Here is a 26,762-nt window from a genome sequence, read left to right on the forward strand (position 1 = left end):
AAGACCAGGCACAAGACAGGTGTCACACTTGCCACATTTATTCAACTCAAGACTGGAAGCCCTCGCCACAGAAAACAGGCAAGAAAAAGAAAGAAAAGGAATCCAAACTAGAAAAGAAGTTAAACTGTCACTGTTTGCAGGTGACATGATACAATAAATAGAAATCCTAAAGAGATTACCAAAGACTATGAGAACTAATATGAATTCAGTCAAGCTCCAAAAAACAAATATACAAAAATACAGAAACCTGCTGTATTTTTATATACTTAACAACAAACTACAAGAGAAATTAAGGAAACAATCACATTTATAATTGCATAAAAAGAATGAAATACCTAGGAATAAATCAAACCAAAGAGGTAACAGACTCATGCTCTGAAAACTCTTAAGATATTGGTGAAAGAAAGGGAAAGATACACTGTGCTCATGGATTAGGGGAATTAATACTGTTAAAATGGATATACTATATCCAAAGCAGTCCCTATCCCTTAATGCAGTCCCTATCAAATTCCAATGGTGTTTTTCATAGAATTAGAAAAATTCTGTAATTTGCAGGGAAACAAAAAAAGAACCCAAATAGCCAAAACAATCTTAAGAAAGAAGAACAAAGCTGGAGGTACCTTGCACTCTAATTTCAAACTATACCACAAAGCTACAATAACCAACAGTATGGTACCAGCACAAAGGAAGACACACAGATCAATGTAACAGAATAGAACCCAGAAACCACTCACATTTATACGGGCAACTAATCTATGACAAGGGAGGCAAGAATATACAACGGGAAAAGTCTGCCTCTTCAGTAAATGGTGTTGGAAAAACTAAACAGCTAAATGCAAAAAAGTGAAACTGGACCATTTTCTCACACCATACACAAAAATAAACTCAAAATAGATTAAAGACTTAAATGTAACAGAGGAGGAAAGAATATACAATGGAGAAAAGGCAGTCTCTTTAGCAATTGATGTTGGGAAAGCTGACAGCCACATATAAAAATCAGTAGAGTTAGAACATTCCCTCATAGCCTACCCAAAAATAAACTCACAATGGCCTTAAAGACTTAAATATTAAGACATGATACCACAAAACTCTTAGAAGAGAACATAGATAAAATATTCTTTGACATAAATAGTAGCAATGTTTTCATATGTCAGTGTTTCAAAGCAACAGAAATATAAACAAAGGGGATCTAATCAAACTTACATGCTTTTGCACAGCAAACTGAACTATAAATGAACAAAAAGACAACCTACAGACTGGGAGAAAATCTTCACAAACGATGTGACTAATGACAATTTCCAAAATACATAAACAGCTCATACAACTCCGTGAGAAAAGAAAAACAAATAACACAGTCAAAAAACTGGGCAGAAGACCTAAACAGACATTTCTCCAAAGAAAACATACTGATAGCCAAAAGGTCCATGAAAAGATGCTTCTTTGCTAATTATTAGAGAAATGCAAATCAAAACTACAATGAAGTAATATCCTACACTGTTCAGAATGGCCATGATTAAAAAGTCTACAAATAATAAATGCTGGAGATGATGTGGAGAAAAGAGAACCCTCTTATACTGTTGATGGGAATATAAATTGTGCAGCCACTATAGAAAATAGTATTGAAGTTCCTTAAAATGCTAAAAATAGAGTTACACTGGGCTGCCAAGGTGGCTCAGTGGTCAAGAATCCACTTGCTAATGTAGGAGACATGGGCTGGATCCCTGGGTTGGGAAGATCCCCTAGAGAAGGAACTGGCAACCCACTCCAGCATTCCTGCCTGGGGAATCCCATGGACAGAGGAGCCTGGTGGGCCGCAGGCCACGGGGTTGCAGAGAGTGGGACACGATGGAGTATGTGCACAAGACTGAGCACGCACACAGAGAGTTCCACTGTGGTCCATCAATCCTACTCCTGGGCAGATACCCAGAGAAAATGAATTCAAAGACACACGGACACCAATATTCACAGCAGCACTGTTTATAACAGCCAAGACACAGAAGCAATCTAAAAGTTCACAGACAGATCAACTGATAAAGAGGTGGTATATACACAACAGACTACTACTCAGCCATAAAAAAGGATCACGCCATTTGCAGCAACGTGGATACAACTAGAGATCATCATCCTAAATGAAGAAGATCAGAAAAAGACAAGTATTCTATAAATCACCTATACATGGAATCTAAATCACAAATAAACTTACTTACAAAATAGAAACAGACATGGGTCACAAAGAGCCGGACATGACTGAGCACACATGCAAGCAAGCAACCTATTTTCCCAAAAGATACCAATTTAAACTAATAAATATACATATATCCTATATTTGCTAGCAGTGGACTTTTTCCTTAAGTTTCCTAACATAAGTAACTGCTCAACATAACTAAGAATGCTGAACTTTTACCCACAGCTGCTTATAAACTGTTTTTCTTCTGTTGTGAGTTGTACACTGACATTAGCTCATCAACAGATGCTCTGAATGGTCCTCTTCCAAATTACAGAACACAAGAGTACTTCATCTGCCCTATATCTACCTGCTCCAAACGTTAAAAATTTTTTTCAGTGGTCTATAAAAGAAGGCTTATTTCAGGCTGAAAAGAAGAAAAAAATTTTTTTCTACTTCTAGTAACTGAGAATTTGTTAAAAAAAAATAAAAAAGTCCATGTTTGCCCCCTGTAAAAGTTTCTTGATTGATAAGATTCTGGTATCTTGTTATTATAATAATATTATAATGATATAATATTCCAATTAAAGGCTATATTTAAAATGCAGACTTACTGGGTAGGGTGGACAGGGAGACTGGGACTGGAATGTACACACTGTATGTGTGTGCTCAGGTGCTCGGTCGTGTCCGACTCTTTGTGACCCCGTGGACTGTAGCCCACCAGGTTTCTCTGCCCATGGGATTCTCCAGGCTAGAATACTGGGGTGGGTTACCGTTTCCTACGCCAGGGGATCTTCTCGAACCAGGGACTGAATTTGCGTCTCCTGTGTCTCTAGCATTGGCAGGTAGAGTGCTTCCCATTGCACCACCAGGAAGTCATATACATACTACTATGTATAAAATAGATAATTAATCTGTATAGAACCAACTGTTATCACACAGGGAACCCTACTCAGTGCTCTGTGGTGACCTAAACGGGAAGGAAATCCAAGGCAGAGGAGACACGCACATTTGTGGCTGAATGACTTGGCTGTACACCAGAAGCTAACACAACACTGTAGAGCAAATATAGTCTAATTAAATTTTTTTAAAAAAGCAGAGTTACTAAATGATTTTCAGTTTCATCAAAAATTTTTGGGACTTTCCTGGTGGTCTAGTGGTTAGGAATTCAGCTTCCAAAGCAGGGGACACGGGTTCTATCCCTGCTGGAGGAACTAAGATCCCATATGTTGCCGGCCAGCTAAGCCTGGGCACTACAATCAGAGAAGCCCACACACCGTGATAAAGAGCCTGCACAAAACCACAAAAAGACCCAGAGCAGCCAAGTAAATAAAGTAGAATGTAAAAAAAAAAATTGGCTTAACCATAGCACCACTGTGTAAGTTTTAAAAATTATGATGACATTACCTTTTCTTCACTTGCTGCAGAAGAGTCTGGATCCTTCCTTCTCTTCTTCAGTTTCCTGTCTTTACCGTGTTTGGTGCCGGCAGTCTGATAAGGCTGCAGATGCACTCGAGAATGAAACTGGTAGCGGCCGCTTTCCACGTCACAGTAGTAGTAGATCCCGGTGGAGGGGTCATAGTATAGCTGGCTCTCCTTTCAAAGGGAAGGGGACAGTGAGTTCTATTCAGGATGACACAAAGCAGAAAACTAAACTTTCTAGTGAATGTGCTTCTTTAAAGAATTACAGCTTTTTCTGGAAAAAAAAATAAAGATAACATAATAAAATGCTTGTAATTTTCAAAATACTTTACCATTCAATATCTCCTCTAGTTCTCCTAGTGTGGGAAATAAATACATTCATATATTAAATTAAATCTCATGTAATTGCCAACATTTGACCATGTTCATGCTTACAGAAATAGCAACTTCATATGGTTCAACAAGAAACCTTTAGAAGTGATGAAAACTAAGGTATGCATCAGAAAAAGCTGACCACATAAAAGCAATTCGTCTCATTATCTATATAATTACAAGGCAATGATTTGGTAGTATAAACCCCTAAACCCTCCTCTCAATGTCATAAAAGAAAGATTTTCCTCTTACTGTTCATGATTCAAAACTCTGGAGAAAATTTGAAAATAAAATTAAGCTCATGAATACTGTAACATAACATTCTATACAAAGAAATCAAACAATTGTCTTCACTAATCAATTCTACACTAAGAACTACATAGACTTACTGTAAAGCAGCCATGCAATATAGAATTTTGGTCAATTATGATAAAAACTAGAAAGATAAAATTATAGAATCATCTGCATTTATCAGATACTGGCCAAGATTTAATTGAATAGTCTATATCTTATTTACATCATAAATCCATGCAGATCAGACCTGGAAACATCTTGCAATACACCAAGATTAAGCAACTAAATCTTCCTGAAAAAGAATTATTTTTCTAAGTGTTGATACTATTGCAATTTACTAATTCATTTTGTAAATCTCTTACAAAAAATATTTATAATTCTCACTATCTTTCTTTTAGCTAAAAAACTGAATGAAAGCTTTAAATCTTTATTTCCAGCAATAACAGAACTTCTACAACTGAAATCTTTTTAACCTGCTACCTTTCAGCCCGAAATACAGACATTTCAAATATGTAAGAAAAATTTTATTTAATTAAAATAAAATGAAAACTAGCAAAATAAAAATGTCAGAACAATGAAGCCCCTACTCCAAAGACACACAACCTGCAGAATGTAATTAAGCATTTACGGAAGAGATGTCAGGAGGAAAGTTACAGAAAGGAAGGTAGAAGAATGACAAAGACTAATGTCATACACTTGGAAATTGCATATTTTCCTAGAAACCAATTAACTAATCATTATTTTCTTTGGTAATAAGAGTTTAAACACTTATTTTCTGGGTATTAATTAACATTTTCAATTGGCATACTCCTATGAAAGAAAACCCTCTCTTTACAAAGTATTTACAAAGTACTATACCAAGTTCAAACGGACAAGCTAATGAAATCGATTACCTAACTAAAATATTTACTCTTATCATTATGTTCCCTAGATTAGTTAATAACAGTTCCTATAACTGGAATGGTGAATATCTGCTCCACTTTGTGGCATTCACTACATTCTGTAATTCCTGAGGACTAGATCATATTTGTAGACCACAGAGGTTGAAGAATGTGGGTATACTGAGTTCCATCGTTACTGTCATCAAAACCTGAAAAAATCCAACTGAGTACTAGATCTTCAACAGTCAAAACACTGCATTATAAATCAAGAATTTTATTTTCTGATTTTGTCTTAGTGGTTCATTGTATTTCTGATTCCACACTAATTCCCTAGTTCTGTTAACAGATTGATTTTTTTTTAAGTAGAATGCTTAAAAGCCTCAGAAAATAAAACACTAATAAACATGCCATAAAGAATTTTTTAAAAAAAGACTCCTTTGTGAACTAAAACAAATTCACAAAGATAGAGGTATTTGAAACAATTAAGAAAAAATCTCACCCCCAAGCCTAGACTAACAATGTTACTTCTGTATAAATTCTATGAAAAAATGTTAAGTTCTTAAACATTTTACAAAATGCAGTTCTCATCTCTTTTTATTAATAAATATGCTCCAGTACTTTGGCCACCTCATGCGAACAACTGACTCAGTGGAAGAGACCCTGATGACGGGAGGGATTGGGGGCAGGAGGAGAAGGGGACGACAGAGGATGAGATGGCTGGATGGCATCACCAACTCGATGGGCATGAGTTTGAGTAAACTCCGGGAGTTGGTGATGGATAGGGAGGCCTGGAGTGCTGCGATTCATGGGGTCGAAAAGAGTTGGACAGGACTGAGCGACTGAACTGAACACTAACATTTTTGTATGTTACTTTACATGTAAAGGTTATTAGATCGCTCTAAAACAGCAATCTATAATAACACAACTCATCTAATTAAATAAACATAAAAGTACAGTATCATAAGCTATTTTATAAATCTTTATTCTTATCAAGTCGCTCTGAATCAAACACTTTTTACACGCAGCTCCCTGCTTTTCTTAATTCAACCTAAGGCTTCATATTACACAGCTAAGAACACAACCATCCGGTATGAAAAGGTCTGAGATACTTACGGAATCGTAATAGAATCCAGTACTGTGATCAAAATACAATCCAGTGTTCTCATCGTAAGCAAAGCCAGTCTGGGACACCGCAGCTTCTGCTGCGGCTCTCAAGCTTTCAGCTAGTGACGAGCCATCTAAGGGTGTGTTCTCTGTTGCTAACGCAGACGCTGGCTCCTAGACATGGTACAATCATGTCAAATAGGGCAAAAACATCCTTACATAAAAAAGTAGCAGAATTTGGAACAATAAATAGACCTATAAACTATTTAGAATATAAGACCTCACTTTCTGCAATGGAAAGGGATGGCTATCAAGGACAATTTGATTCCCTTTAAAAAATATATGTCAGTTAATTCAAATCTGACCCAGTTTTGAAGATACAAGTGAGTGACCATTATTCAAAAATAAGTATCTAATACCATGGGAAGCAATCCACAAAGTACAGACTGAATATTCTTTAAGATTGAATGATCAGGATTCTTCAATAGTTACAGGTGCAAAGGGAAACAATTTTAGAAAATAGATGGGTGAGGAAAGCTATGAATTATATATCACAGATTAAGCAGCTGCCCTGTATAAACCTTACAGGATCCTGATTCAAACAAACTGTAGAAACTAATTTATAAAACATTCTGGGAAACTCGACAATGGCATGATATTAGACATAAAGGAAGCATTAAAAGAAGTTGGTGTGAACATGGTACTGTGGTTGTTCAAGGTTTTTTGGTTGAGTCAAAACATACTGACAAATTCTGTTTTAGTTTATGTGTATCATACTTTTTTTTGGAACACAATAGAGTAGGAAAACAATTACACATATGAGTAAGTTCTAATTTTTGTTTCTCAAAAAGTGTATAATTTACTACATAATTACAGCATGTTTACAACTGTTGCATATGCTGTGATAAAAGAAAGAACTCTATTTTTCTCCATAATAACAACAAAGAACAAGTTCCTGTAATAACAGTTTCAGGTAAAGCACTCTATTACCTGTGAATTCGAGGCAAAATGGTCCTCTTGTCCAAAATTAACATTTTCTGTTATATCAGTACCAGCATAAGTATCATTTTCTATGTGTGACTGGTCTTTAGAATTAAAAGTAGAAGCTTCAACATCCTTATCTTCCTGAACTGAGAGTTCAGATGTTTTATTTGGAAGATTAACTTCATTATAGTACGTTTGATAGTAATAATCTATTGCAAAAACAAAAAGTGATATCATATTAGAACAGTGTATATAAAAAGAACTTAATTCCAAAACATTGCCAGCAAACACAAAAGGGCACACACTGCATGCAACTCATATTTTTACAATTATACACATTTAACAGATTAAAATGAATAGTGCAAGTAAATCTGAAGAAGTATATATCTTTGATTCTAATGTCACCTTCAGTACTCGAGCTGTCAAACTAAAATGGATTTTCCATAGCATGAGTATAAAAAGAAAACAGGTAGATAGGTGGTGTTCTGTCAAAAAAAAATTAGCAACTCTTAAAACTATCTAACCACATACCTTAGTATCATTGAATATCAAATGACAATGGAATAAAGACAACATGTCAAGGGCTCATTTTTCCATCAAATTTCAATCATGGTGCTGACTTTTTAAAAAACATAATATCGTAATTTAGCTAAGCTGTGCACAGAATAAACAAGACAAAACTGATTGGGAAAGACCATTTCTTGTGATTTCTATTTATTAAAACCCAGGTGCTCAGTTTTTTTGCCTCACAACAACATGCCATTAATGAGGCCATGGTTGTAGGCCCACCCTCCTCTCAGAAGGACCTAAGAGATTGACACCGAATTGATACTAAGTGGAATGCATCAATAAGAAAACACACGCCCCGGGTCACAAGTAAGGCAAGAAGACAGGAGACGGTTTACAGCAGAGCAAAAACTACTCAGTGAATGTGCCACTGAAAACATCAGCAATACTAGGTATTTATAAGAGTGACAATAAGTTCTACTTTCCCACCAAATAGATCATCCGAAAATACCAAATCATATAGAGAAAAGTCAACTTTGTAACAGCTCTATTTATCTGGATGTATATATTTTTTAAGTTTAAAGAAAAAGCCCCATTAGCATGATTTGAAGGTAAAAGTATTTGGATAGCTTCACTATAGGTGAATACCTGAGATTGACCAAGGAGGGTGGTTCTCTGTTTGTACTTCTACATCAGACTTCTTATTATCTTCGTTTCTCCCACAATGGAGTATTTTACTGAGCTCTTCTACCTGAAAGAAAACAAGGCTTTAGGAAATATAAACCATACAGCAATCTACTAATAAGTACCTTATTCTCCTAAAATTACAATAATTATTTTTCCTGGTAAAAGTTTGGAGAAGTACCAGTATCAGCTAGTTTCCTTTCAGAAAAACTGAAAATACTAGAATTGGCTTTCACCTTTTACATCTGCAAAGGGAGATGTTTTTATTCCTATACTCTCTTGTGAAACCTCAGACTATTCCTTCCAAAAATCAGACTGACTAAATTAGTAAGACTCTGTGAACAGATTTATTTTATTTCTAACAAAATAAGAATGCCTTTATACTAACATTTTAACTGGTCAGCAGCTCTCCCTGAGGAGAATTAAATTACCTAGTCCCATTCAGTGTTCTCCACCTGGAATTAACTATTCACTTAAATAATGTCACTCATATACATTAACACACTTTTTCCTTGAAATAGTCATCTTATACCTAAACAACTGGAGCAGAAGGAAACAGAGGTGACTGCCTCAGAGAGGCATCTGGCCTCCCTGTGCCTCACTGAAGGTCAAGGTCAGAGCAAGAGTGTGAATAACACCCATCAGCAGATAACAGCACCCTTATTAGCAACTTCAGTCAGACAGGATCTCAGTGTGAGATTCAATTCAGTTCAGTCACTCAGTCGGGTCCAACTCTTTGCAACCCCATGGACTGCAGCACGCCAGGCCTCCCTGTCCATCACCAACTCCCGGAGTCCACCCAAACCCACGTCCATTGAGTCAGTGATGCCATCCAACCATCTCATCCTCTATCGTCCCTGTCTTCTCCTGCCCTCAATCTTTCCCAGCATCAGAGTCTTTTCAAATGAGTCAGCTCTTCACATCAGGGGGCCAAAGTATTGGAGTTTCAGCTTCAGCATCAGTCCTTCCAATGAACACCCAATGATCTCCTTGAGGATGGTATGGCTGGATCTCCTTGCAGTCCAAGGGACTCTCAGGCGTCTTCGCCAATACCACAGTTCAAAAGCATCAATTCTTCAGTGCTTAGCTTTCTTTATAGTCCAACTCTCACATCCATACATGACTACTGGAAAAACCATAGTCTTGACCAGACGAACCTTTGTTGACAAAGTAATGTCTCTGCTTTTTAATATGCTATCTAGGTTGGTCATAACTTTCCTTCCAAGGAGTAAGCATCTTTTAATTTCATGGCTGCAATCACCATCTGCAGTGATTCTGGAGCCCAAAAAAATAGTCTGCCACTGTTTCCACTGTTTCCCCATCTATTTGCCATGAAGTGACGGGGCTGGATGCCATGATCTTAGTTTTCTGAATGCTGAGCTTTAAACCAACTGTTTCACTCTCCTCTTTCACTTTCATCAAGAGGCTCTTTAGTTCTTTACTTTCTGCCATAAGGGTGGTGTCATCTGCATATCTGAGGTTATTGATATTTCTCCCAGCAGTCTTGATTCCAGCTTGTGCTTTATCCAGCCCAGCATTTCTCATGATGCACTCTGCATATAAGTTAAATAAGCAGGGTGACAATAGACAGCCTTGATGTACTCCTTTCCCAATTTGGAACCAGTCTGTTGGTCCATGTCCTGTTTTAACTGTTGCTTCCTGACCTGCATACAGGTTTCTCAAGAGGCAGGTCAGGTGGTCTGGCATTCCCATCTTTTTCAGAATTTTCCACAGTTTATTGTGATCCACAAAGTCAAAGGCTTTGGCATAGTCAATAAAGAAGAAATAGATGTTTTTCTGGAATTCCCTTGCTTTTGATAATGCAATGTGAGATTATATTTCTTATAAGCATGAAACTAAAATACAAGCTTCCATGTATTTCTTTCATGTAACACAGAGGTTAAAAAGAGAAACGCGGTAAGACTGATTATATACTGATTATCTATGCATTTCATAAATGATCAGATCTGCTGCTATCACCAAAACTGGAACTAGAGTGAAGCAAGCAAGGCACCTAAGGCACAAAATCTAAGGAGGTACTCACACTTTGGCTCATGAAAGTTTAGGATAGTACCTGAGAATCAGTATCCCGTTGAATTTTTCACCTTAGGCTACTGATTGCTTTGCCCTAGTCCTGGCTCTGGCTACTACTACTATTGCTGTGAAGGTAATTTATTTAGCACATGCCACATTCTAGGCACTGCACTTGGTACTTTGGATGACATCTCATTCATTCTTACAACCACCTTACAAACTTGCTGTCCTAATACCCATTTTAAACATGAGAAATCTAAAGAGATAAAGTAATTTGCGCAAACTTTCTTTGATTCCAAAGCCTACACATTATGTATTTTCCTGCTAGTTCAACTTCAGTTCTCAAGCCAATTTTTTACTGCTCCAGATAAACCACTATCTAGTAATTAGCAATGACAGTTAACAAACTCCACCCAACACCAGGGGGAGGCTGACTAGAAAGATAGTAAAGAGTCATTACTATCACTAGGAACGTTACAGCTTTCTGTGCATTTCAATTTTTCATATTAGACAACTATCAAGTTAACACTAATAACCAAAATGCTGGCTCTTCAAAGACTAGCTGAAATGTTTTTAGAATCCCTGTAGCAAGCAGTACTTTCACAATTTAGAATTATAAGGTTTTTCTTAAGGCTATCAAATTTTGCTCCTCTTTCCCCACAATATTTTAACCCTATTTGTAGTCTCCTGTAGGTGTCCAAGAAATAGCTGTTGAGTAACCAAACACATATTTTCTACATCATAGTATGAACAACTCCATACAATGGCTACAGAAAGTCACTGCAACTCAGCACTTATTTGCATAGCTTATTTGACAAAGCATAACAAAGTCTGATACTTTAATTTTCAGCCCACATATGTGGTTTTAGGAAATGTACCAATATATGTCAAAAGTCAAGAGTTTAACTGAAATTAATAATTACGTGTAAATATAACTTCTTGGGAAAGAGTGCAATAGCCCAAAAAAATCAAGCTGGGAAAATTATGCTGTTTAAAAATTCAAGGGGGTAGTGATTCTCAGATACTATCCTAAACTTTCATGAGCCTAAGTGTGAGTGCCTCCTTAAATTTTGTGCCTTAGCTTCACTCTAGTTCCAGCTTTGGTGGTAGCAGCAGATGTTTGTTAAATATTTACCCTTACTGTATTCTATGGGAAAGAGTTAGCTGCTTAGTGTCTTTAACAAGCAGAGTTCTATCTTCCCAACTTCCACCAGTCAACTCAAGATAAATGCCCAGAACCACCTCACATTAATAATACCTTCTTGTTGTTTAGTCGCTCCATCGTGTCTGACTCTTTGCGATCCTATGGACTGTATGTAGCCCCCAAGGCTCCTCTGTCCATGGGATTTCCCAGGCAAGAATACTGGAGGGGGTTGCCATTACGTGCTCCACACGATTTCCCGGACCCCCCTACTCACGTCTCCTGCATTGGCAGGTGGATTCTTTTACCACTGAGCCACCAGGGAAGCCCCCTCACATATCCATAGCGATCGAAACGGCGAAACAGTTTATTGACTCTTAATTTGACTTAATCTTCATCAGTTGGTGCCATCATTCTCATTTTATGGGCAACCAAGGCTCAGTTCAAGGCTCAACCAAGGTCGTAGAGAGTCGGACACGACTGAGCGACTGAACTGGAACTGGAAAGCTCCATTTCAGTTCACTCTTCTAGACGATGATAAATGGGACTCTGATTGCAATCGGGGTTTTACAAATTCAAAAAGTGATCTGGAATATTATAAATGTGCCTACTGCCAAGGGGATTTTACAAGTGAGAATGAAAACTCAAGGTCCTTAAGTTCACTTCACGCCCGGCCGCTACTGCAGCACACGCATTTCATCTAAACCGAGTACCCCAACTCTTGTTTGTTCCAAAGGTTCTTGTAATTAAAATAGCACAAAACTTTTAACTCTTCCAGGTACTCTCTAAAGCAGTCCAGGGCCCTGCTAAGGAGCCCTCCCGAGGCGACCCCAGCCCTGGAAGGCCTCGCCGCGGGCTAGGTGGGGCGTGGGGCTGGAACCGGACGGCGCACCTGGGTGCGGAGTTCCTGGTTGTTGCTCTCGGCGCTCTGGTACAGCCGCTCCGTGTGATGCAGCAGCTTCTCGATCTCCCGCACTTGTCGCTTGCAGCTCCGCAGCTCGCGTTCCAACGTCTCCACTTTGCGCCTCAGCTGGGCCAGCTCAGGCTCGGGGGAGGGAGGCGGCGACGGAGACAACGGAGGCGGCGGCGCCTCGGAGGCCATGGGGTCCGGCGCGAGGCGGCCCGTAGGCGCGGAGGGGGCTGCGCTCAGACCGAGGTGGACGCCGGCGGACCCGGGAGCCAAGGGAGCGCGTGGGCAGCGAAAGGCGGCCTCAGCTCCGCCCGGCCGCGGCGGCCCCTGGCCATGACGCCCTGAAGCTTGTTCCCTGTAGCCGAGAGGGACTGCGGACAAACAAGGGAACGGATAATGGGCACGGCCAATCCAGGCCGGGTTTCAAACAGTAAAACTTTATGGGTAACCTCCCGTCCAACCGACCCCGTAAGCCGCAGAAACGTTAGAGAAACAGGCCGGCTAGAGAAGGGACCGAAGCGATCCGACCGTTTCTCGGCCGAACCGGAAACGATGGTGCTGACGGGGGGCGGGGCTGAGGAGGAAAAGGAAACGACGGGAGCCGAGAAAGGCCTTAGCGCGCACAAGCGCAGGCTACCGAGTGGGAGGGGCGGGGCGGTACCGAGGGCGTGGCGAGCCAATACGAAAGCTGCTACAGACTGTAGCCCAGGAGAGATGAACTAGGTCGAGCATTCTTGCAGGCTTTTACCATCGTACGCTTTCAGAAACGTTTTCAAACTTTTTGCACAGAGTTCACTTCCTAGCTGCTTATTTTACAGAGAAGAAGAGCGGATCTTCAAGAAATGACTTGCGAAGAATTAATGGCTCAAGCGGTAAAGAATCTGCCTGCAATGCAGGAGACACAGGAGACGCGGGTTCCATCCCTGGGTCAGGAAGACCCCCTGGAAAAGGAAAGGGCAACCCACTCCGGGATTCTTGCCTGGAAAATTCGATAGACAGAGGAGCCTGGCGGGCTGCAGTCCATGGGGTCTCTAAAGAGTCGGACACGACTTAGCGACTAAACCAAACCATAGAGTTAATATTAAACCAGGACTGAAACGTAGTGTTCTGATACTCTGCTTACTTGGTGCTTCTGCAGATTCTGTGAGGTTAGGAACCCCCAGTACAAGAAAACAAATTCCTTTAGGTCTGGCTTGCAGAGAGAAGCATCCCTGGTGGGAAAATAAGCAGCAAGATTCTATGCAAGCAGGAGACAAAGTTTTTCTGTTTCAGTGGATCTATTTGGTGTTTCGTCTACATAAATGCTGCTGGTATTTGCTCAGCAGCCCTTAAACTGATGAGGGCTTCTTGAAACACACTTCTTTCCTTAGCCCGGGTCGTTTAGAATTAGAGCCTGACCTCAGAATGCTGGGCCTGAGTTGTATGGAGGTCAGCGACGACATTTTGTCCGTCTTCTCCCAGGGCTCAGCCCAGTGCTGGTCACCGAGCAGGTATCCTTAAATATTTGCTGAACATAAGACTCCTGTTAGATGTCCTAGTTCAGTGGACGCTGAGACTGCTTTTCGTCCTCTGCACTGCCCTGTAGTTAAGTCAGAGGGTGAGTGCTCCAGTGGGAACCTGCCCTCTCTAGGTCCAGCACACTTTATTCCTTAGGCTTTAAGGGTCCTTCATCAAGGAACCACAGTGCTCTCCTAGCCATCGAAAGATATTTAGTGAGAAGACACAGTATGTCCTCTCCGATGTAAAATAGAGATATGCTGCCCCCGCCGCCCATCTGACCCTACCTTAAAGCATTATGAGTCTAATCAAGAATTTGTCCAAATCTTTAAATCAAAAGCTATTTTTCCACCTTTGGGATGGGGGAGTAGGATAAGGAATCCCATAAACACCACTTCTAAGTAACTTTAAGGTAAAGGGTACTTCCTAGCTCATTTTATAGATGAGATTTTAAGTTTTAACCATTCATTATAGAATGAGTAAATAAACTTATTAGCCGCTACTTGAAGTAATTTTTCTTTATTTGGCCCAACGGTAATCCATTTAATCCTAAATTCTGACATATCCTGCAACTAACCTATAACTTACCTCTGACCATTAGTCTGGAAGAAAGAGTGACAAATTTTTTTGAGGAAAAAAAAGGTTTGTGTATCAGGTGGGAATTGCGTGAAGGTTCTAAGTAACATAACTTAGTCTGCTGTGCCATGCCATATGTCCTAAAGTATAAATCTATCCTTATCCTTCAGTTCAGTTCAGTTCAGTTCAGTCACTCAGTCATGTCTGACTCTTTGCCACCCCATGGATTGCAGCATGCCAGGCTTCCCTGTCCTTCACTATCTCCCAGAGTTTCCTCATATTCATATCCATTGAGTTGGTGATGCCATCCAACCATTTCATCCTCTATCGTCCCCTTCTCCTCCCACCTTCAATCTTTCCCAGCATCAGGGTCTTTTCAAATGAGTCAGCTCTTCACATCAAGTGGCCAAAGTATTGGAGTTTCAGCTTCAACATCAGTCCTTCCAATGAACACCCAGGACTGATCTCCTTAAGGATGGACTGGTTGGATCTCCTTGCAGTCCAAGGGACTCTCAAGAATCTTCTCCAACACCACAGTTCAAAAGCATCAGTTCTTCAATTGATTGAATAATTAAGCTTCAATAAATTCCTTATCATTTCTTTTTAAAATTTATATTAAAGTTGATGTACAATGTTGTGTTAGTTTCTACACAGCAAAGTGAGTCAGTTATATATATATATATATATATATATACACATATATCCACTCTTCTTTAGATTCTTTTCCCATATAAGTTATTACAGGATATTATTTGTCTTTTTCTGTCTAATTTACTTCACTTAGTATGACTATCTCTAGCTTCATCCATGTTGCTGCAAATGGCATTATTTTGTTCATTGTATATAGGTACCACATCTTCTTTATCTACTACTCTGTCAGTGGACATTTCTGTTGTTTCCATGTCTTGGCTATTGCAAATAGACCTGCAGTGAATATTGGGGTGCATGTATCTTTTCAAATTATGGTTTTCTTTGATTACTGGAGATCAGTGGAGAAATAACTCCAGAAAGAATGAAAGGACGGAGCCAATGGAAAAACAACCTCCAGTTGTGGATGGGACTGGTGATAGAAGCAAGGTTTGATGCTGTAAAGAGCAGTATTGCATAAGGACCTGAAATGTTAAGTCCATGAATCAAGGCAAATTGGAAGTGGTCAAACAGGAGATGGCAAGAGTGAGCATCAACATTCTAGGAATCAGCGAACTAAGATAGACTGGAATGGGTAAATTTAACACAGATGACCATTATATATACTAATGTGGGCAGGAATCCCTTAGAAGAAATGGAGTAGCCATCATAGTCAACAAGAGTCTGAAATGCAGTACTTGGATACAATCAAAAATGACAGAATGATCTCTGTTTGTTTCCAAGGCAAACCATTTAATACCACGGTAATCCAAGTCTATGCCCCTACCAGTAATGCTGAAGAAGCTGAAGTTGAACAGGACTATGAAGACCTATAAGACCTTCTAGAACTAACACCCAAAAAAGATGTTCTCTTCATTATAGGGGACTGGAATGCAAAAGTATGAAGTCAAGAAACACCTGGAATAACAGGCAAATTTGGCCTTGGAGTATGGAATGAAGCAGGGCAAAGGCTACTAGAGTTTTGCCAAGAGAATGCACCGGTCATAGCAAACACCCTATTCCAACAACAAAAGAGAAGACTCTACACATGGACATCACCAGATGGTCAAAACCAAAATCAGACTGACTATATATTCTTTGCAGCCAAAGATGGAGAAGCTCTAAACAGTCAGCAAAAACAAGCGGACTGTGGCTCAGATCATGAACTCCTTATTGCCAAATTCAGACTTAAATTGAAGAAAGTAGGGAAAACCACTAGATCATTCAGGTATGGCCTGAATCAAATCCCTTATGACTATACAGTGGAAGTGAGAAATAGATTTAAGGGACTAGACCTGATAGACAGAGAGCCTGATGAACTATGGACAGAGGTTCATGATATGTACAGGAGACAGGGATCAAGACCATCCCAAGAAAAAGAAATGCAAAAAAGGCAAAATGGCTGTCTGGGGAGGCCATACAAATAGCTGTGAAAAGAAGAGAAGCTAAAAGCAAAGGAGAAAAGGAAAGATATACCCATTTGAATGCAGAATTCCAAAGAATAGCAAGGAGAGATAAGAAAGCCTTCCTCAGCAATCAATGCAAAGAAATAGAGGAAAACAACAGAATGGGAAAGACTAGAGATCTCTTCAAGAAAATTAGAGATATCAAGAGAACATTTCATGCAAAGATGGTCTTGATAAAGGACAGAAATGGTATGGACCTAACAGAAGCAGAAGATATTAAGAAGAGGTGGCAAGAATACACATAAGAACTGTACAAAATAGATCTTCACGCCCCAGATAATCACCATGGTGTGATCACTCACCTAGAGCCAGACATCCTGGAATGTGAAGTCAAGTGGGCCTTAGAAAGCATCACTACGGACAAAGCTAGTGGAGGTGATGGAATTCCAGTTGAGCTATTTCAAATCCTGAAAGATGATGCTGTGAAAGTGCTGCATTCAATATGTCAGCAAATTTGGAAAACTCAGCAGTGGCCACAGGACTGGAAAAGGTCAGTTTTCATTCCAATCCCTAAGAAAGGCAATGCCAAAGAATGCTCAAACTACCACACAATTGCACTCATCTCACATGCTAGTAAAGTAATACTCAAAATTCTCCAAGCCTGGCTTCAGCAATACATGAACCATGAACTTCCAGATGTCCAAGCTTGTTTTAGAAAAGGCAGAGAAACCAGAGATCAAATTGCCAACATCTGCTGGATCATTGAAAAAGCAAGAGAGTTCCAGAAAAACATCTATTTCTGCTTTGTTGACTATGCCAAAGCCTTTGACAGTGTGGATCACAATAAACTGTGGAAAATTCTGAAGGAGATCAGAATACCAGACCACCTGACCTACCTCTTGAGAAACCTGTATGCAGGTCAGGAAGCAACAGCTAGAACTGGACATGGCTTGACAGGCGCACTCTCTGCAGGTGCGGCACACCCGCAGATGAATGGATAAGGAAGCTGTGGTACATATACACCATGGAATATTACTCAGCCGTTAAAAAGAATTCATTTGAACCAGTTCTAATGAGATGGATGAAACTGGAGCCCATTATACAGAGTGAAGTAAGCCAGAAAGATAAAGATCATTACAGCATACTAACACATATATATGGAATTTAGAAAGATGGTAACGACAACCCTATATGCAAAACAGAAAAAGAGACACAGAAGTACAGAACAGACTTTTGAACTCTGTGGGAGAAGGTGAGGGTGGGATGTTTCGAAAGAACAGCATGTATATTATCCATGGTGAAACAGATCACCAGCCCAGGTGGGATGCATGAGACAAGTGCTCGAGCCTGGTGCACTGGGAAGACCCAGAGGAATCGGGTGGAGAGGGAGGTGGGAGGGGGGATCGGGATGGGGAATACATGTAAATCTATTGCTGATTCATGTCAATGTATGACAAAACCCACTGAAAAAATAAAAATAAAAAAAAAAATAATAGCAACTACCACTGAAATGTCCAAAAAAAAAAAAAAAGAACTGGACATGGAACAACAGACTGGTTCCAAATAGGAAAAGGAGTACGTCAAGGCTGTATATTGTCACCCTGCTTATTTAACTTATGTGCAGAGTACATCATGAGAAACTCTGGGCTGGAGGAAGCATAAGCTGGAATCAAAATTGACAGGAGAAATATCAATAACCTCAGATATGCAGATGACACCACCCTTATGGCAGAAAGCAAAGAAGAACTAAAGAGCCTCTTGATGAAAGTGAAAGAGGAGAGTGAAAAAGCTGGCTTAAAGTTCAACATTCAGAAAACGAAGATCGTGGCATCCGGCCCCGTCACTTCATGGCAAATAGATGGGGAAACAGTGGAAACAGTGGCTGACTTTATTTTTTTGGGCTCCAAAATCACTGCAGATGGTGATTGCAGCCATGAAGTTAAAAGACGCTTACTCCTTGAAAGAAAAGTTATGACCAACCTAGACAGCATATTAAAAAGCAGAGACATTACTTTGTCAACAAAGGTCCATCTAGTCAAGGCTATGGTTTTTCCATTGGTCATGTATGGATGTGAGAGTTGGACTGTGAAGAAAGCTGAGGGCCAAAGAATTGATGCTTTTGAACTGTGGTGTTGGAGAAGACTCTTGAGAGTCCCTTGGACTGCAAGGAGATCCAACCAATCCATCCTCAAGGAGATCAGTCCTGGTTGTTCATTGGAAGGACTGATGTTAAAGCTGAAACTCCAATACTTTGGCTACCTCATGTGAAGAGCTGACTCATATGAAAAGACCCTGGGAAAGACTGAGGGCAGGAGGAGAAGGGGATGACAGAAGATAAGGTGGTTGGGTGGCATCACTGACACAATGGACATGAGTTTGAGTAAACTCCAGGAGTTGGTGATGGAAAGGGAGGCCTGGCATGCTGTGGTTCATGGGGTCACAAAGAGTCAGAACCGACTGAGTGACTGAACTGAACTGAACTGAACTGAACAAAGAATGGTAGAACATATTTGCAAACAAAGTGACCAACAAGGGATTAATCTCCAAATACATAAGTAATTCAAGCAACTCAATATAAAAAAAATTTAAAAATATGCAGGAAAAAAAAATATGCAGGAGATCTAAATAGACATATCTCCAAAGAAGACAAACAGATGGCCAAATAGCACATGAAAAGATGCTCAGCATCACTAACGATTAGAGAAATGCAAATCAAAACTATGAGGTATCACCTCAAACCATCAGAATGGCCATTATCACAAAATCTACAAACAATAAATGTTGGAGACAGTGTGGAGGAAAGTGAATCCTTCTACACTGTTGGTGGGAATGTAAATTGGCACAACCATTATGGAGAACATAATGGAGGTTCCTTAAAAAACTAAAAATAGAACTACCATATAATCCAGCAATCCCACTCCTGAGTGTATACCTGGAGAAAATTCCCCACTTTTCTATAGCTTGTGTTATACCACTTCTCTACAGAAGACCTGCACTGGTACCTGTTTTTGCTAACTAAAATAAATCCAGACGGATTTCCACTTTGATGAAAAAAGGCAAAAACTGAAAACAGTGTTCAGCATTTGTTTTGCAGCACCCAGAGCAGTGAGAATGGAACCACCCAGCTCTTTCCAAAAGAACTATGCTCAGCATCTCAACACCAGCCTCCATGGCTTTCAACTGTGTCTGTGAACATTTGTGCTTTAATCTCCATTTATTTTGTGCATACCGTTAGCAAGATGTATCCAAAGGTATCAGAAAGGTCAAAGAGAGCTCACAAGAATGTTGTACTTAGCATAAAACCGGATGTGTTGATAATTAAGAATTTTGATCATGGTGAACAAAACAGACACTGTGCATGCATTGAACTTGACTGCATCCACAATTTGTACGAAGTGCACCAGGAGAGGTTCTTCAAAGCTGCCAAAGTTACTATTATTTCTGCTAGTAGCAAAGTGGTCTCCTTTGGTTGGCATCCAGTAACTGATAAAATGGAAAGTCTGTTGCTTGAGTGGACTCATAGATGTACAAAGTTCAGTGTTAAGTTATCCTGTGCCTACAGAGAAATCAGTTTGCCTTTTCAATAAACTGAAACAGAATGATGGTGGTTCAAGTGTGGCAACAGTGGAATTTAAAGGAGGTCATGCCCATCATAAGCACGGAAATCAAAACTGTAATCAGAAATCTTCCAGCAAACAAAAGCCCAGGCTTCACAGCTGAATTCTACCAAAAATGTAGAGAAGAGCTAACACCTATCCTACTCAAACTCTTCCAGAAAATTGCAGAGGAAGGTAAACTTCCAAACTCATTCTATGAGGCCACCATCACCCTAATACCAAAACCAGACAAAGATGTCACACAAAAAAGGAAAACTACAGGCCAATGTCACTGATGAACATAGATGCAAAAATCCTTAACAAAATTATATCAAACAGAATCCAACAACATATTAAAAAGATCATACATCATGACCAAGTGGGCTTTATCCCAGAGATGCAAGGATTCTTCAATATTCAGAAATCAATCAATGTGGAGGAATCAACCTGCCTGACTTCAGACTATACTACAAAGCTAGGGTCATCAAGACAGTATGGTACTGGCACAAAGATAGAAATATAGATCAATGGAACAAAACAGAAAGCCCAGAGATAAATCCACGCACCTATGGACACCTTATCTTTGACAAAGGAGGCAAGAATATACAGTGGAGAAAAGACAATCTCTTTAACAAGTGGTTCTGGGAAAACCGGTCAACCACTTGTAAGAGAATGAAACTAGAACATTTTCTAACACCATACACAAAAATAAACTCAAAATGGATTAAAGATCTAAACGTAAGACCAGAAACTATAAAACTCCTAGAGGAAAACATAGGCAAAACATTTTCTGACATAACTCACAGCAGGATCCTCTATGACCCACCTCCCAGAGTAACGGAAATAAAAGCAAAAATAAACAAATGGGACCTAATTAAACTTAAAAACTTTTGCACAACAAAGGAAACTATAAGCAAGGTGAAAAGACAGCCCTCAGATTGGGAGAAAATAATAGCAAACAAAGCAACTGATGAAGAATTAATCTAAAAAATAAACAAGCAGCTCCTGCTGTTCAATTCCAGAAAAAATAAGCGACCCAATCAAAAAATGGGCCAAAGAACTAAACAGACATTTCTCCAAAGAATACATACAGATGGCTAACAAACACATGAAAAGATGCTCCACATCACTCATTATCAGAGAAATGCAAATCAAAACCACAATGACGTACCATCTCACACCAGTGAGAATGGCTGCCATCAAAAAGTCTACAAACAATAAATGCTGGAGAGGGTGTGAAGAAAAAGGAACCCTCTTACACTGTTGGTGGGAATGCAAACTACTACAGCCACTATGGAGAACAGTGTGGAGATTCCTTAAAAAACTGGAAATAGAATTGCCATACAACCCAGCAATCCCACTGCTGGGCATACACACGGAGGAAACCAGATCTGAAAGAGACACGTGCACCCCAATGTTCATCGCAGCACTGTTTATAATAGCCAGGACATGGAAGCAACCTAGATGCCCATCAGCAGACAAATGGATAAGAAAGCTGTGGTACATATACACCATGGAATATTACTCAGCCATTAAAAAGAATTCATTTGAATCAGTTCTAATGAGGTAGATGAAACTGGAGTCTATTATACAGAGTGAAGTAAGTCAGAAAGAAAAACACCAATACAGTATACTAACACATATATATGGAATTTAGAACAATGGTAACAATGACCCTATACGTGAGACAGCAAAAGAGACACAGATGTAAAGAACAGTCCTTTGGACTCTGTGGGAGAGGGCGAGGGTGGGATGATTTGAGAGGGTAGCGTTGAAACGCATATGTTATCATATTTGAAATAGATCGCCAGTCCAGGTTTGATGCATGAGACAGGGTGCTCAGAGCTGGTGCCCTGGGATGACCCTGAGGGATGGGATGGGAGGGAGGTGGGAGAGGGGTTCTGGATGGGGAACACGTGTACACCCGTGGCTGATTCATGTCGATGTATGGCAAAAACCACCACAATATTCTAAAGTAATTAGCCTCCAATTAAAATAAATAAATTAATTTAAAAATAAAATGACCTAAAATGTGAAAATAAATAAATAAAGGAGGTCATCGTGCTTTGATCAGTTTTTGAGGTGAGGGGAATTTCATGGCTTAAAGGTTACTGGAGAGAATGCTTTGGCTGATGCTGAAGCTGCCAAAAAGTTTCCAAAACTGAAGAAAATAATTATAGAAGTTGGTTATTTGTATAAGCAAGTGTCTAACTGCAAGGAAACAGCAATTTATTGGAAAAAATTGCCAAGAAAAATCATTAATTTCAATAGAAGAAAGGCAGGCTAAGGTATGTAAAGCATTGAACGACAGGCTAACCCTGTCCTATTATTAAACTCTCTGGTAACGCTATCCTTAGACCTTTCAGTTCAGTCGCTCAGTCATGTCTGATTCTTTGCCACCCCACGAACCGCAGCACGCCAGGCCTCCCTGTCCATCACCAGCTCCTACTAAGGCACATTCAGAAAGCCTGAGGGCATGTAAGGACATTGTTAAGAATACACTTCCTGTTGTATTTCATTCAATCCAAGTGCTTAGAGTACCCAAGTGATTTTTTCTAAGTACATAAGTGGATATACTATCCTTTAGTTGAAAAATAACTGTAGAGAAAATAACCATGATAATTGGCACCTTTTGATTGTCATCTTATCCACCTGGCATTATTGAGGATGGTGGTAACATTTGTGCTGTGTTACTGCTGAGTAATAACATCATTGCTTCAACGTATGATCCAGCCGGATAGCTAAAATTAAGGGTTACTCTACACAAAATGATCTGTTTTATTATAAATGCTATTGCCAGAAAGGGAAACTCCAAAGCATCTTTAGCAGAGATCTGGAAAGACTATAATATAAAATTAACAATCATCAACCTTGGAGATGCTCTTAATCAACTAACAGTCTCAATGAGAAATGGCATTTGGAGGAAACTGTGTCCCGGAGCAGTGAACCAGCAATAATAAATACAGCAAAAGTGGCTTTGTGTTGGTGGAAGTTGGCAAAGATGAGGTGGAAGAGGTTCTGGCATTCTATAACCAAGGTGAAGAGTTATCTAGGAGCTGGCCATGAAGCACTCCTGTGAGCTTTCACTGTGACTGACAGAGCTGCAGTGACTTTAATTTTGGAAGTGCACGAAAGTTTCGGGCAGTTTTGCAGGATGTTCAGAGGACCTACTTCTGAACTTCTATGACAGAGTGTTGCATGAGGCTAAGGAGGCAAGCATGCTCTCATATTTCACACCTTCTATATCAGCCACACAGACATCTAGGCAGGCAGACACGGAAGATTTAGATGTCCGTGACCTGTCTGTCCTGATGAGTCTAGATGATGATGAGATGTTAATAGGTGACCCTCTTCCTCTCCCTCCAACCTGTCCTCTAGCCACCACCCCCCACCCAGCTTCTCATGACTCAGCCTAATACACTGTCATCACTACCTCTTGGCCTTCCAGGGTGCTTGCAGTCTTCCTGATTCTGATAAGTGAAGCCACACTTATTTCTACTTTATCTGGCCTGTGTATTTATCATGTCACTCTAGTTTTTACTATATGTTCCAGTTATTTTAGGTTTATATATTATTTGGTATGATTTGGTAGGTTATTTATTGGGTCTGGGAATGCTCAAACACATTTCCATTTAAAATAATGGTCATTGTTTCTTTGGTTTACACAGTTTGGCTTTATGAAAGGCTTCCTAGGCCTGCTCTACTTTCAGATCGTGAGGGAAACCAGTATTCCACAGCAGAGGAATCCTAACCATTAACTAAAACCTGATTTATACCCAGTTTCTTTTAGAGTACCATCAATTCTATGTCTCATGAACGCTCACCTGTCATAATTTATGTTGAATCTGGTGGGTAGCCAACTCTCCTATCTGATCCTACTATTTGATATCACACAAAAATATCTAGGGAGCCATAGTATTTCAGTAGTTCTGATTTATTGCTCTATATTACTTTTAGTCAATTGACCATTACTGTTTTCTCCCCCTGGAGACCTAAGGGAAGAATGGGTGGGTGTAACACTAAAACCCTGGAGGGATGGTAAAGGAGGGAAGCCAAAGGAAATGAGGCAGGCCCATCTTGTCCATCCCTCCAATGAAATACTTACACTGCGTCTTCATTGTATCATTGTATAATGAATTTTTTAAGTACTATATTGTAAATTTTACCATACTGTTCCCCTCCACTCCCCCACCCCAAGGCACACATGTCTAATACAGTGAATGCTAACTCTGCACGGAGAATCCGTCTTCACTGGACCGATTCTAGATCTTTAAGATGCAAAAATCAATGCTTTCAACTACAGCAGTTACCTTCTCAAACTCAGTGGTGAAGGACAATTTTTAAAAGTTCTAATCCATTGTGGATTGATACTTTTATAAAATATAGCAAAATGTGTGAGTGAGGAGGAGAGGGAAGAGTAAGGGATGCAAGAAGTTTCTGAGTAGTATGCAATGTGTGTGTGCATGCATGCTCAGTCATGTCTGACTTTTTACAGCCCCAAGGACTGTAGCCCACTAGCCTCCTCTGTCCATGAAATTTTCAGGCAAGAATGCTGGAGTGGGTTGTTATATCCTCCTTCAGGGGATCTTTCTGACCCAGGGATCAAACCTGCATCTCCTGCATTACAGGCAGATTCTTTAGCACTGTGATGAATTCCTGATGATTACCCCTCAATAGTTTAAGAGATACAAGTTAAAGTTTGGATTAATAAAAATTACTTGGCTATTTGAACTATACTTTGAATCCAACTGCCCATCATTAAGTTAGCATTAATACTGGATACAAGATACAAAAATTTGCAATTATGCATCATTGTTAAATTCTTTTGAGGGTGTTCATTGCTAGTGGGTGCCTTTCAGGCATCCTACAGCATAAGTGGAAAGGTGCCTACATAGTTCTTTAAAAATCACTCAAGCTAGCCTATGTTGAACTATGTCTAATTGTCCATTGGTGGAAACATAGGTATATCCTTGTTCTGAGCTTGAGCTTGCAAGAAACTTTCATTCATAATACTAATTTTCTCACTGTCTCCAAAGTTCCTGGGACTCAAACATTTTCTGCATTCAATGTTTATAAGTATTTTTGTGGCAGGCACAGCTAGTTGTCAGTCCAACAGCCATTTACCCTTCTTCCTTACAAGAGAACCCAAATTTTGCACAGGATATCAATACACCTAACTAAAAGTATGTACTTCTCACCCTTCCTTATAGCTGGGTGACCATGTGACATAATTATGGCCAAAGAAGTTTAAGTAGAAATCTAGAGGCAAGGTTCCTTGGAAAGCTATTGCTTTCCAACAGAGAAGGACAGATGCAGACTTTTGCCTTTATCTTTCTCTTTATTCTTATTCTCCCTACCGGGCAAGTGGATGTTATGCTAGAGATGGAGCAGCCTTATTGTGACCATGAGGCAATCACAAAAGTGAACACCACACTCAAATGAAAACAAACCAGGAAGAAAGATCCTGGGATGTTAGTGAGTGACACTGTGAACTGTCGATCTCTAGACTTCTTCTTTGAAGAGAAATATAAATCCCTTTTGATTAAGTTACCATCATTGGATTTCTAGTTCACTGAGCTAAATGTAGTTCCTAAATGACAGTTATTTTTATAGAGAGTATTTTTATGTAGTTCATATGCTTTGCTAGATGTCTCAGTAAGTTTTAATAACCTAACTTTTAAATGAATAGAGCATTTACTACCCTAGACATATTGGGTTAGCCAAAAAGTTTGGGTTTTTTGTAACATCGTACAAACTTTCTGGCCAACACGATACTCTATAAGAATTTCACCTCATGAAATGATTGCTAATAAAATAACACTAAAGCTAATAACTTCTGAATTCTTGGTTTGGTTTGCAATGGAAGATTTGAGGATATATAATTTTTTTCTTGACCATCTTTTGTTTTTCCTCTCTGTGACTGGCCTAGGAAAACTTTCAGTTAAGAAACATTTCAATTGGCTCAGAGATGAAAGTTTTATACCCTCTAACCTGTTCTCTCGGAGAGGGCAATGGCACCCCACTCCAGTACTCTTGCCTGAAAAACCCCATGAACGGAGGAGCCTGGTGGGCTGCAGTCCATGGGGTCACTAAGAGTCGGACACGACTGAGTGAGTTCACTTTCACTTTTCACTTTCATGCATTGGAGAAGGAAATGGCAACCCACTGAAGTGTTCTTGCCTGGAGAATCCCAGCGACCGCGGAGCCTGATGGGCTGCCATCTATGGGGCTGCACAGAGTCGGACACGACTGAAGCGACTTAGCAGCAGCAGCAACCTGTTCCCTAGAAGCCAAGGATTAATTAATTGACAAGTGTACATAGATTAACATATTTAACTTACTAGGATTTGGCAAAGAAATTATTGTGGATTCTTTTCTAATTAGTTTGACCGAAAATATTCCTGATGTGTGTTGAAGTTTTTTACTTTTCTCCTTCCCCTTTGGTAAATACTAGCCAAGAAGTTGTGTATAGAAGACATTGTATCAATGGTTGAAAGGGGAGGCTGTCTGTGTGTGTGTGTGTATGTATGTATGTGTGTGTGTGTGTGTGTGTACCTATGTTT

The 26,762-nt window shown here is 39.7% G+C and overlaps 1 protein-coding gene across 2 annotated transcripts in view; it reads right to left on the reverse strand.

The window, feature by feature from the left end:
* AGGF1 (angiogenic factor with G-patch and FHA domains 1) overlaps nucleotides 1-12,690 on the reverse strand; it is a 41,075-nt gene extending 28,385 nt beyond the window's left edge. Inside the window, exons 1-5 of one of the 2 annotated variants that reach the window (XM_061158127.1) lie at nucleotides 12,480-12,690; nucleotides 8,377-8,479; nucleotides 7,228-7,430; nucleotides 6,247-6,411; nucleotides 3,572-3,760 (exon numbers count right to left, since the gene is read on the reverse strand). In XM_061158127.1, the coding sequence (XP_061014110.1) occupies nucleotides 3,572-3,760; nucleotides 6,247-6,411; nucleotides 7,228-7,430; nucleotides 8,377-8,479; nucleotides 12,480-12,689 (870 nt within the window). In that variant the 5' untranslated portion in view covers nucleotide 12,690. Of the gene's footprint in view, nucleotides 1-3,571; nucleotides 3,761-6,246; nucleotides 6,412-7,227; nucleotides 7,431-8,376; nucleotides 8,480-11,704; nucleotides 12,354-12,479 lie in introns of those variants that run through there. The other variant, XM_061158129.1, reaches the window with a different exon arrangement.
* Nucleotides 12,691-26,762: the final 14,072 nt, after the last annotated feature.

This window comes from Dama dama, chromosome 12 (genome assembly GCF_033118175.1).
Source record: "Dama dama isolate Ldn47 chromosome 12, ASM3311817v1, whole genome shotgun sequence".
Classification (NCBI taxonomy): Eukaryota; Metazoa; Chordata; class Mammalia; order Artiodactyla; family Cervidae; genus Dama; species Dama dama.